The following is a 13298-nucleotide window of genomic DNA, read 5'->3' on the forward strand; positions in this document are numbered from 1 at the left end:
CTTCTTGCCGGGAACTCCTCTCTTGTGCTTCATCAGGGAACCTGGATCTAGTTGTGGGGTTTGGGGTGTTTGTCGTTTCCTTTCACTAATCCCTGCCATTTTCTTCCCACACCCAGTTTCTCTTCCTCTTTTCTCCCCACCCTGTAGTGAGCAAAAACCATGGAGCCAGTAGGCTCCACTTTGTCACTGTGTGCCCCAGTGACCTGCTGCTTTCCATAGGCCTGAGCAGGCATAGGGAGCAGGGACAGGGTACCCAGACATGTGGGATGGGCCATGTGGGTTTAGCCCAGCCCCAGGGCCTTGGCAGGAGGGAGGAGGTGGTATGTTGGCGTGTGAGTGGGCACGGGTGGCGCTCCGAGATCACAGCATGGCCATGGTTAGTTGTGTGGCCACAGGCATGATGTACCTCGCCTGTGGAATGGCTTGCCCTCTCAGGAACTGGGGAAGCCACCAGCGTTTTACCTGCCCTAGGAAGAGGTCTTGCAGTTAGAAGGCTGTCTGAAAAGCTAGGTCTTTCTGATGGGCCAGAGCTCAAGGACCCAAAACAGAGGGGGTGGGGAACAGGTGTTACTTCTGAGTCTCTCTGGTCCAGGGCTCTGTCTGCTGTCTCCACCTCCAGTCTTTAAGCCCAGCAGCCCCTAAGAGCACTCACCTTGTTGCCCTGTGGGGTAGCCAGGGCCCCCTCCTCCCAGGAACAGTCCTCTGTGTCTGTGTGGGCTGTGATGAATGGCTTGCTGAGCTGGGAGGCAGTCTGCAGAGGGCTAAAAGGCCTGGATTTGGGCTCCTGCTGGGTGATTCTGGCCCCTGCGACGCCACATCCCCAAGTTTGGGTTTTTCTAGCTGCATTGAAAAGACCTTGCAGGGAATGAGCTTCGCTGGTGTCGCCATCGTGCAAGTGGACCATGACTCCAAGCCGTGTGCATGCTGTGCCTGTCCCCGAGGCCTCTGTGGGCCGCTCCCATCGGGTGTGGAGCAGATCCAGTTTCTCCTCCACACAGATCTCTGATCCAGAAGTCACCTCCTGGAATCTTTGCCTTTGTGTGTTACACTCACGCACACACACGTGTGTATGCATGCATGCACGTACACAAACCTTCATGTCACTCAGCCACACACTCTTGGTACACACAGACCATTTCCACTAAATGTGACGGACTGTGTGGCGTACGTTGACTCCAGGACGTGAAGGCTCTGTGGAAGGTGACTGGGCTTGGAGAGCTAGTATGGAGGGAGGGCCTTCTCTTTTAGGAGTGACTCAGCCCAGGAGCTCACTGTCACCCTCAGCTGCCGTCACTGTCAGATGGAGTAGTCCAGTAGATACTAGTAAATGTTCCCAGCCATGTGGCCCCAGCCTGGGGAGTACGTGAGGGAGGGCAGAGCTTACGTTCTGCTTTCCTTCACTGGCCATCTCAGACAAATAGGAGGGAACGTGGGACTTGTGGGAGACACATGAGAAGCATCCCACCCCACCCCACCCCACCCCACCCCGGACTTACGGGCTGCCTGCGCCTTGCTCTCACAGGGGACTCAGGCTCCGGAACTATGTCCCAGAGGATGAGGACCTGAAGAGGAGGAGAGTCCCCCAGGCCAAACCAGTTGCAGGTACGAGGGCTGCCCTTTGCCCCCTGTCTCATGATCACCCTCAGAGAAGAGCTGCCCCTATCAAGGCAGAGACCGGGTTCCTGGGACACTCGAGTACCTCCTCAGGGGCCACAAAGGGGCCATGAGGGAGGGCAAGAAAGAGCCCCTTGTGCTCGCCTTCCTGGAGGGGGCCACAAGCCCTCGGGGATGAGGATTAGAAGGACCTGGGGTCCTTGAGCAGCAGGGCAAGGTGAGTCCTGCGCCCCGGGAAGAGGCAGAATAAAAGACCCCAGAGAGAGGCTGACTGTAGACGCTCTGCAGCACGGCCAGAAGCAACACAGTGGCCAGGGAGGGCTCAGCCCAGCTTTTCCCAGGGCCATGATGCAGCCCGAGACAGCAGTGTGAGCAGGGTGCCTCCTGGCCACAGCAGCAGACTGCTCCTCCGTCCTCAAGAATCTGTTCCCTGTGTGCACCAGGCTGAGCTTGAGCTCGCGGAGATCCACCTCATCAAAAGCCCAGACATTGTCCGTTCGTTTCTTGCTAGTCCACTCCCCACCCGGTGAAGCAGTGACCGGTCGGTCGGGTGCGGACGCCCCACGGGGTGGGAGCGGGGTGAGAAACTGGCCTCTTGCCTCTCTACCAGGAGGTACCCAGGACTTCTGTCAGCAAGAGAATGGAAGGACAGAAAGACAGGGCTGAAGGCAGCCCACAGCCCATAGTTGTTAGTGTTTCTGGCATCTGTCCCCAGAAGGGGCCACCCACAGGCCTAATGACTTGGTTGGGGGGTGCCTGTCAGTGTCAGTCTGAGGTGGGATGGATGGGAAGATGAGCCACCCAGACTCTGGCCAGGTGGGACCCAGGTGGGACACTTACATGTCCACAGGAATCTCCTGTTTCACTACTGGGAGCCTGAGGTCTGGGGCTTGTCCCACTCCAGCCACAGGCTGCTGCTGTCCCCTTCCGGGCCCTGGGGGCTGCCTTCAACCTGGGAAACCAGGCCTCTGGCAGAGCTGGGGAGAAGCAAGAAGCTTGGGGTTCTTCTCCCTCCCTGGGGCCACTTAGACTGATCCCTGTGGAGTGGCGGGTCCTTTCCAACAGGCCTGTGCTGTTCTTGCGCCCTCTAGTGGAAGAGAAGGTGAAGGAGCAGCTAGAGGCCGCCAAGCCAGAGCCTGTCATTGAGGAAGTGGTGAGTACCTGGGTGGCCTCACGCCCTGGCTGTGCTGCTTTCTTCTCCAGCTGTCTCTGTCCCCCTCCACTTCCTCCCTTGCCCGTCTCCATCTTACTCCACCTCTGTGCCCGTCTCTCCTCCCGAGGCCGGGCCTTGGCCCTGATGAGTTGTCTCCTGTCTCCCTAGGACCTGGCCAACCTGGCACCCCGGAAACCTGATTGGTAAGTGTTGCCCATGCAGGCTCTTCGGGGGGCGATAGTGCTTGCTGTGTGTCACAGGCCTCTGCTGGGAGGGCGGCCAGGGACAGGTAGGGGACAAGCAGTGCAGGCATAGCTCTCCACAGGAGAGTCGGAACAAGCAGGACGTGAGTGACGCAGAGGGTAAGCGCTGAGGAGGGCCCACGGGATGACAGAGCAGCTAACCCTTCAACCTTCCATAGGGTGAGAGCCTACCAGCCCCGAGGGCCCGTGTGAGCCGTTCACTGAGACCAGTGAGCGGAATGGATGGACAAGCAGACATGGGTTTATGCCCCTGTGTTGACTGTGAAATGGGGTACACAGACTCTGGAAGCCTGCAGGATGTAGGCAGACTTTTCTTTGGGCTGCCAGCTCACAAAAAATGACATGAAGATTTATTATTAATTAAGAAGGCTTGGCTTGGCTTAGGCTTGTTTCTGACTAGCTCCTATAACTTAGATTAACCCATTTCTATTCATCTACATGCTGTCACGTGACTCGTAACTTTTCCCTCTCCCCCCATCTCTGTCCCCAGGAGTCCCGCCTACCCTCTTCCTGTCTAGCTATTGACCACTCAGCTCTTTATTAAGCCAGTCTCAGTGACACATCTTTACAAGGTGTGAAGGGATATTCCACAGCAGCAAGGCCCTCTGACTGAGCTGAGAAAGTGGGTGGGGCAGTGGGTGGGGCGGGCAGGGTGCTGCAGGCTGTAGCACGTGTCTCTGTGCCGTGGGCCAGAGGTCAAGGCTGTTTTACTTGCCTGCAGATCCATGTGGGTACAGCACCTACTGCAGGGCTTTAATTCAGTGAGACAGGCATGGGGTGTGTGTTGTAGGAACCACAGAGCTGAGAACTCAGGCTGAATTCATCTGGAAGCCCCAGGAGTGGGGTGGGGGCGGCCGGGGCAGCAGATGAACGGGGCTGACAGCCGGCCAAGGCGAGTCCCTCCCTGATGCCGACGCGGGAGAAAATGCAGGGCTGGGTTTGTAGCACGCATCGTCTTAGCTTCGTTAGCTCAGTGGACCTTGGAGCCCAGAAGAGCAGAGAAGGCAGTGTCCCCAGAGCAGCCCCTGGGGACTGGGGCGTCAGCGCTGAATGCTGCAGGAAGAGCCCAGGGCCACACCAGGCAACCCCTTAGCTTCCCTACCCCCTTCCTGCCCAGGGATCTCAAGAGAGATGTGGCCAAGAAGCTGGAGAAGCTAGAAAAGCGGACCCAGAGAGCCATCGCAGAGCTGATCCGTAAGCGCCATCTGGCCATGGGGCCTGCCCTGGAGGTGGTGGCCTAGGCACAGGGCATTTTAACACTGTGCTCCCCGCTCAGGTGAACGGCTAAAAGGCCAGGAAGACAGCCTGGCCTCTGCAGTGGACGCCACCACCGCACAAGAGGCCTGTGATTCTGACTGAGCTGTTCTCCACGTCCATCTGCCCAGCACGCTTGTCCTGCGGGAAGGTGGTCTTAGGCAAGGGTGGGTTTAGGCTAGCCAGCACTTCCGGACCTCAGGACCGAAGCCAGCCCAGTCAGTCTCAGCCTATGGGGGAGGCCAGCTCATCTCCATGGCGCCCACCACCCTGCGTGGGTCAGCGGAGGTTTGTACATATGTGTGTATATTGAGCTATTTTTTTAAGGTTCTGGAATTAGAGACAAATAAACTCCCATGTAGTAGAGCTGTCATCATTTCCTGTCTGCTGGGTGTTGTGGGTTTGGACTCTTAGAATGCAGAGGTTATGCTCAGTGTGCTTATTACCCCTGCATTGGGCCAGCGTTGTTGAGGCGGGAGGGGTGGGCAGGGGCCAAGGCTGGCCTCTGGCTCCAAGTTTCTAGTCAGTCAGCAGTGGTCATCTCAGAACCCTTAGGCCACAGCCCTGAGCCTTGCAGTAGTCTATAGGAACACTGGAGAGACCCCATGCAGGTCCTCTGGACCCTCCCAGGGTGAGGGAGGAGGGCAGGCTCTGACAGGTTTCCACACAGAACTGCTGCAAGTTTGAGGCCGCCACACTTTCCCCCGATTCTGCCCGGCCAGCAGCAGTGCATCTTTCCTCTTCAGTCAGAGCTGTGGCCCTGACAGGAGTCTGAGCACTGGCCCCGACAGGAGTCTGAGCACTGGCCCTGACAGGAGTCTGAGCACTAACCCTGACAGGAGTCTGAGCACTGGCCCCTGACATCCTGGCTGAGCTGTGAGCCTCCGCTGACTCTCCAGATGACAGGCTGGCGGTGTTAGCACTGACTTTAGGTGCAGCATCCGAGCATCCCCTCCAGTTCATTTTAGGGCTTCCTCCCAGCCCTGACTCATTTAGTGTGCCCATCCCTCCATGTTGGGTTTCTGACACACAGCAGCCCAGCTTCAGGAAGGAGGCAGGAGGGTCAGGGGTTCAAGGTCATCCTTATCTACATAATGAGTTTGAGGTCATCCTGAGCTACAGAACCCTGTCTCAGAAAGGAGAGGAAAGACGGTTAGGACTGGGGGGGGGAGGGGTGAGAGGCAAGGGAGGGGAGATGCAGGGGAGGAAGGGATGCTTAAGAGACAACTGTTAGGTCTGTGTGGCTCAGAGGGAGGGCTGAGCTCCCCGGTGAGTGTCAGACAAGCTGCGGTTCTGGCGCCCTCTGAAGACAGACCAGCTTGGCCAGGCAGGGCAGAGGTACGGTTGAAGGTTGAGGGTCCTCCATGCCGTCTCAGGTCTCAGTGGTCCAGGAGGCTGGTCTGGGCGGTGGAGTCAGACTCATGGTGACTGGGAACTCCTGCGGCTCCAGCCCAGGGCTAGACTCCTGCTCAGAAGGCTAACAAAAGTGGTATGTCTCAGTCTGTGACTTTTGGGGACTTGACCAAAAACTGCCCAAAAAGGAAAGAGAAAAACAAAAACTACCATGTTGCTAACATTTGGACTCGAATCACAAAAATGAAATGCTAGTACTTTGACAGGCATGTTGGGACATCCTTGTAATCCCAGCACTTGGGAGTCTGGGGCAGGAGTGAAAAGACGGTCTGGGGGCTGGAGAGATGGCTCTGTGGTTAAGAGCACTGGCTGCTCTTCCAGAGGTCCTGAGTTCAATTCCCAGCAAAAGCGGGGTGGCTCACATACATCTGTAGTGAGATTTGGTGCCCTCTTCTGGCCTGTAGGCGTACATGCAGACAGAACGTAATAAGTGAATCTTTTTAAAAAATGGCTGGGCCCCAACTTAGGAAAAAAGTTGTCTGGGGGTGTGTGCTTCAGTTGTTAACAGGATTTGCTTAGTGTGCACAAAGTCCTGCATTCCCTCGGTGTCACCACGTGAAACAGGTGTGGTGACAAAGGCCTACCTGGACTGCACGAGAGCCTCTTACACAAGGGAGGATGGAGGGGCACTTGCCACTAACCCTGGTGACTAGAGTCATTGTGGATTTGGTTCTCCTGCTCATCATCCTCTGGCATCTGAGCTCACAAGGGCATGCAGCCGGGGCGTGGGGAGGACACATGCGTGTGCATTCAAGCACACACAGATCTCATTTAAAAATGTTTGGCTTATTGAGACAGGATTTCTCTGTGTAGCCTTGGCCGTCCTGGTACTTGCTTTATAGACCAGGCTGGCCTCTGTCTTCCAAGTGCTGGGACTAAAGGCATGTGTCACCATGCCCAGTCCTCATTTTAATAATTTAAAGTCTAGTTCTGAAAAGAGTAGCCAGTAATCCGGCCGGGAGGTGGTGGCGCACGCCTTTAATCCCAGCACTCAGGAGGCAGAGGCAGGCGGATCTCTGTGAGTTTAAGGCCAGCCTGGTCTACAAGGCTACACAGAGAAACCCTGTCTCAAAAAACTAAAATTAAAAAAATAAAAAGAGTAGCCAATAACCCAACAGTGGGTAGACTGGGATCCATTAATCTTTATGTGTTCTGCCTGCATGTATGTCTGGTGTGTCGCATCTAGCCTGGTGCCCATGGAAACCAGAAGAGGGTATCACATCCCCTGGAACCGGAGTTACAGGTGGTTGGTTATAAGCGAAGGGAGATTTATAGCCAAAGAAGCCGAGAACAGCAGCCCAAAAATGAGTCTGTTTTATTATTAGAGAAATAAGGGTCCCATCCCCCATAACTCAAGAATCAGATGTAAGGACTGACTAGAAGTCTTGAAGATGAGCTCAGGATGGTATTACACACCTGCAATCCCAGGTCTCTTAGATTGAGGCGGGAAGTTGAGGCCAGCCTGAGCTACAGGGAGATGGTGTCTCAAGAGAAAAGCCTAGCCCCAGATAGGAAGAAAGGGACTAGCGGAGCTCTGGAGAGCACCGGATTGGCGAGGAGCAGTGGAAGACTGGAGTGACGCGGGGGCGGTGGAGAGCTGCACACACACGTGTCCATAGCTGCACACACACGTTCACAGCTGCACACACACATGTCCATAGCTGCACACACGTGTTCACAGCTGCACACACGTGTTCACAGCTGCACACACATGTTCATAGCTGCACACATGTGTTCGCAGTTGCACACACGTGTCCATAGCTGCACACACGTGTTCACAGCCGCACACACGTGTCCACAGCTGCATACACACGTTCACAGCTGCACACACACGTTCACAGCTGCACACACACATGTTCACAGCTGCACACACACATGTTCACAGCTGCACACACACGTGTTCACAGCTGCACTGATGGCCGGATGTGGGGGTCAGGAGGTTTGCACGAGGTGGCAGCAGATCATGAGGCCACTTCTGAAAGTCGTGTATGTTGACTCCAACCCTTAGTGTTCTGACCTGTTACACACGCATACCAGGAGACAGGCCAGGGATGTGAGTCCCTGCTCTGTGACTTCCTGCTTTACCTTCTCAGGTGGCATCTGCACTCGACCTCAAGTCCCACCCACCACACTGTCCTCCAGTGTCATTAGTGTATCAGGCTCCTGCGAGCTACAAGGATGTGAGGAGGCGAGGGCGGCCCAGTGGTCTAATCCAGGCACCTTGCCCATGAGTGAGAGGAAGGCAGCCAGCCGTGCTTGCTCGGGGAAACAGCAAATAGATGGGCGTCTTTCGGAAAGATCAGTAAGGCTGACGTTGAGCAAGACTGGCAGAAGACATGTTAAGTACCAGGAGTGAAACGACTGTCATAATTCACAGGCATCGAAGTACAATGGTGTATCACATACTTAAAAGTATAACAGGAGCTGCTGAGACGGCTCAGTGGGTAAAAGCACATGAAGGTGAAAGAACGACTCCACAAACTTGTCCTCTACACATGTGCCATGGCATGCACACCCCAACACACGTGCCATGGCATGCACACCCCATCACACGTGCCATGGCATGTATACCTCAACACAGGTGCCATGGCATGTGCACCCCCAACACACATGCCATGCCAAGTACCCCCAACATATGTGCCATGGCATGTATACCTCAACACATGTGCCATGGCATGTACACCTCAACACACGTGCCATGGCATGTACACCCCAACACAGGTGCCATGGCATGTGCACCCCAACACATGCCATGCCATGTACCCCCAACATACGTGCCATGGCATGTATACCTCAACACATGTGCCATGGCATGTACATCCCCAACACAGGTCCCATGGCATGTACACCCCAACACAGGTGCCATGGCATGCACACCCCAACACAGGTGCCATGGCATATACCCCCAACACAGGTGCCATGGCATGTACACCCCAACACACGTGTCATGGCATGTGCACCCCCAACACACATGCCATGGCATGTATACTTCAACACACGTATTATGGCATGTACACCCCCCCAGCACACACATGAGATGATGGTTTGCTCTTCTTTTAAACATATGGGTGTTTGCCTACACATATGTCTGTGCACCACATATGTGCCTGGTGCCTGACAAGGCCAGAAGTGGTGTCAGATCCCCTGAAACTGGGTTACAGGTGGTTGTGAGCCCCAGTGTGCTGCTGGAGATTGAGCTGGGTCTTCTGAAATACGGCTAGTGCTCTTAACCACAAGTCTTCTCTCTAGCCACTAACATTTATTTAAAAACAACAGACGTTCCGTGGCTCATGCCAATAATCTCATCACTGAAGAGGCTAAGGCAGAAAGATTTCTGAGTTCAAGGCCAGACAGGGAGGGCTATACATGGCTTCTAAGACAGCCTGAGCTAGTGTAAAACCTTGTCTCGACGAAAAGTGGAACCTTGGCGTGCTCAGCAGCTGAAGCGGGGGTGCCGTCAAGCCTGACAACCTGGCTTCAATCAGTGACCCACACAGTAGAGGAAACTGACTACCTCCGCTAGTGTGTCCTCTTACCGCCACACACTCATGGCACACCAGAGCCCCCCCCCCACACACACACTTTAAAAGCTAAAGAGCACTTTTCCCAGAACCTCCAGAGCCCCAAGAGGCTTCTCAGCCAAGAAAAGACAGCAAGGATGAGACGTCTTGTCGCCAGTCTGTAATTCCGCACTTCCTCACATGGCCACTGGGTGGCAGCAGGAGACACCAGACTGGCTGCCTAAAGCATCGGTCAACACTGCCTCCTCTCCCCGTGGCCACCAACATAGCTTGACACCACACCACACGAAGCTCCTCCCTTTCCCATGGTCCTGTGTCCCCTGTTAAATAGCTGGGTGTCAGAGATGATCTAGAATGGGATTAGGGTGATCTGAACCCAGGACAATGGTGACCATGTCCTGGAGAGGACAGGTCCCAGGGACCAGGCAGGCCAGTCTGGGGAGTCTTCAAGTGTCCTAACCCTAAGGAGAAATCTTGCTCCTCCTTGAGCTAGGGAGTGTGTGTGTGTGTGTGAGAGAGAGAGAGAGACAGAGAGAGAGAGACAGAGAGAGAGAGACAGAGAGAGAGAGACAGAGAGAGAGAGAGACAGAGAGAGAGACAGAGAGACAGAGAGAGAGAGACAGAGAGAGAGACAGAGAGACAGAGAGAGAGAGAGAGAGAGAGACAGAGAGAGAGAGAGACAGAGAGAGACAGAGAGAGAGAGAGACAGAGAGAGAGACAGAGAGACAGAGAGAGAGAGAGAGAGACAGAGACAGAGAGAGACAGAGAGAGAGGCAGAGAGACAGAGAGAGAGACAGAGAGAGAGAGACAGAGAGAGAGAGAGAGACAGAGAGAGACAGAGAGACAGAGAGAGAGAGACAGAGACAGAGACAGAGACAGAGAGAGACAGAGAGACAGAGAGAGAGACTGATGTATGGTGTGAGTACATACTGGAGATAGGGACCTCCTACTCCCTGACTGGGAAGGGTACTTGCCACACACAGGCTGACATGGCATCTTCTCACCTTGCCCTGAGCACCTGCTTACTGTTAACTGTGGGGTGGTGAGCTTGCCCACCAGGTGGCTCTAAGTTGGCAGAACTCAGCAGTCCACAGCGTTTGTGGACATGCTGGATCCCAGGCTATTCCTTTCTAGACTCAGACCTGGCCTTGGACTCATGCAGCTGTGGACCAGGCAGGGTATCAGAGCTGAGTTCCTAGCCAGCCTGCGTCTTCCGTATGTATTTCTGGTTTTCTTTAAATGTTCCCATTACTCAGGCCTTCAGTGGGCACCGAGACAGAAATAAATCCCACAAGCCATCCCAGCCAGAAGCCGGGAATCCGATTCTCCCTCAAAGGCCGGAAGAGGCCCCTGTGCAGCGCATGCCAGACCACAGTGGCCCACACACTCCACATGGCCATGGATATGCCCCCTCCACGCACACACCCATGTACACGCACAACATACGTTCCCCCCCCACAGGCTTCATACTTGTACATATACAGGCATTCATGCACATGCAAGCATCCACATTGGTCTCACACAGAAGTACCCCATACATGTTCCTACGTAGGTTCATCGTATGCACACACCCTAAAAGGCTAGCATCTAGTAGTGACCACACACTCTGGGTCCCAAACCCAGCTGTTGTCAAGGTAATGGTGGGCCAGAGGAGCAAGGCTGAAGAGGCTGAAGGAGGCGGCTGGCCCTGCACAGCTCAGGAGAAGAGTGGCCTCATGGGAATCCTGGTCTAACTCTGCCAGGGCTTCTGAATTTTTAAGAGAAGCTGGAAAGCTGAATTTTTATGTGAAATATCCTGATTTTTAAATGTTGGCTCAAGATGTTGAAAATACTGGGAGAGCCAAACCAAACATGTCTAAGAGCCAAATTCCACCCACAGGCGGCATTCGCAGACCACGGGTACACACACAAACACACACACAAAGATCACACGTACACAGGCATGCATACAAACAAAAAGACACTGATACATAGTCTCCCAGAAGACCCAGATACGTACAAAGACATACACACATACAAACATGATGTAAATATACGCTGGCACACATTCAATGACAGACGGAGATACATGCCAATAGAACCACAAGCAGACACAAATACAAATAAACACACAAGTTCACACATACCTGCAAATGTGCATAGAACTCCATGCACAATGCACCCTTCTATCTTATGGTATAGGTGGTCTTCCTGGGGCACGTAGCATAGCAGCATGGTTTTGGACAAGAACTATTTTGGGGTCTTCACCAACATTATCCTCTAACTCAAATGCTGTAGAGTCTGGGTCAGGTTGACTTGGATGGACAATCTTCACCACTAGTTGAGGTGTTCTGGCAAGGGCCTCCGGTGTCAGCCATTACAGGAAGTATTGGGTCCACAGGTTTCGATGGAGGGGTGGGTCTAGAGTGGCGGAGAGCCCACCTTCTCAAGTCCCACAGCCCATCCCTCCAGCCTAGCTTCAGAAGCCTCCCCTGCCGGCGTGGCAGTGATACTGCAGTGGGAAGCTATGGATGATTCTCCCTTGCATCCTGGAAGGGTTGCCTGTGCCCACCGTAGGAAGATGAGAGCCCTGTCCAAGTGACTGAAACTAACCCTGAGGACACACTTGAGAGTGAGATGGGGTTCTGAGTCCACTCAGGTCGGGAAAGCTGAGCAGGGCCTGACCTCCAAGAAGCCAAGAAAGGGTAGAAGCCAGGGTAACACAGCATACACATAGTCAGCCAGGGCCCGGGGTAACACGGCACACATAGTCAGCCAGGGCCCACACATAGTCAGCCAGGGCCCGGGGCCCTGCTGAACTCCATAGCCCCTTTCTCCTCTGGCATTCTTGGCCAGTGGGACCAGCCCCACCAAACCAAGGGCTATTTCAGTTTGCTGTGGTAGCGCCAACTTCAGGCTAGGATCATTCTGTGGTTGGCCAAGAGGCATCAAGGACAAGGAGAAAGCCGAAACCAACCTGGTTGTGTTGAAGTTGCACCGGAAGCCCTATCCCTAGTCCTAAGTCTGTTCCCCCAGAGCCAGTGACTTCTCAGGATTCTGGGGCAGGACTGTGTCCCTTCCCAGATACTCAGCAAGGCTGAGTTCCCTCAGACCCCTGGACATGGTCACATCCCCCCCTTTTTTTTTTGTTTTGTTTTGGTTTTTTGAGACTGGATTTCTCTGTGGCTTTGGAGGCTGTCCTGGAACTAGCTCTTGTAGATGAGGCTGGTCTCGAACTCACAGAGATCTGCTTGTCTCTGCCTCCTGAGTGCTGGGATTAAAGGCATGTGCCACCACCGCCCGGCGAGACAAGGTTTCTCTGTGAAGCCCTGGCTGTCCTGAAACTTGCTCTGTAGGCCAGGCTGGACTCGAACTCACAGAGATCCACCTGCCTCTGCCTCCCGAGTGCTGGGATTCAAGGTGTGTGCCACTATGCCCTGAAACTTCTAAGGATCTGCAGAGTTGCTCTCCCAGCTGGTGCCGAGGAGATGGACCCAAAGAGGGGTAGAGACTCTTGGCAGGCTCAAGGCAGGTGAGAGTTGGGCCTGGCCACCTTGCTGCCCAGGTCTAGAGTCCAGTGGATTCTGTGAGGTGCTGGGATGATGGACCGTGGAAGCAATGGACAGGGGTCTCTTGATGCCCTCCCCCGTGTCTACTCACTGGCCAGCCCTGGTTCTGTTTATATGTTCCCTGTGGCTTGGCTGGACTGCGGGGCCTCGCAGGGAGGAATAGCCACCTGGCTCCGGTGGCTGTTAACGGCAAACAGGGCCCTGACCATCTGCCAGGCCTCCTGAGGGCTGCCACTTCTGCCAACACCTGGACAGCCCAGGTGAGACTTGGGGGCCTGAGTGAAGGCCAGCCTAGGACCAGAGGCTCCCGTCCAGAGTCAGGGAAGCTGGTCCTGGATGATGGTCTTAGGCTGATGTGCGGGGGTCAGCTCTGTCCCAGACATCCAGCCAGGGGTAATACCCAACCTAAAGCGGGCTGTTCCTGTCCTGGGTGCAGATATCCTAAGAAGGAAGCTGGGCTTTGCTGACGGGGTGTCCAACCGAATGTAGAAGGTCTGGTCCGATCTGCAAACAATATGCAAGATGGGTCTTA

The 13298-nt window shown here is 54.6% G+C and overlaps 1 protein-coding gene across 1 annotated transcript in view; it reads left to right on the forward strand.

Annotated features, from left to right (window-relative positions):
* Nucleotides 1-4650, forward strand: part of Ccdc12 (coiled-coil domain containing 12) — a 52310-nt gene extending 47660 nt beyond the window's left edge. The window contains exons 3-7 of the mRNA XM_005074991.4: nt 1523-1602; nt 2706-2767; nt 2936-2970; nt 4148-4224; nt 4307-4650. Of these exons, the coding sequence (XP_005075048.1) occupies nt 1523-1602; nt 2706-2767; nt 2936-2970; nt 4148-4224; nt 4307-4389 (337 nt within the window). The 3' untranslated portion in view covers nt 4390-4650. The remainder of the gene's footprint in view (nt 1-1522; nt 1603-2705; nt 2768-2935; nt 2971-4147; nt 4225-4306) is intronic.
* Nucleotides 4651-13298: the final 8648 nt, after the last annotated feature.

This window comes from Mesocricetus auratus, unplaced genomic scaffold (assembly GCF_017639785.1).
Source record: "Mesocricetus auratus isolate SY011 unplaced genomic scaffold, BCM_Maur_2.0 Super-Scaffold_100691, whole genome shotgun sequence".
Lineage (NCBI taxonomy): Eukaryota > Metazoa > Chordata > Mammalia > Rodentia > Cricetidae > Mesocricetus > Mesocricetus auratus.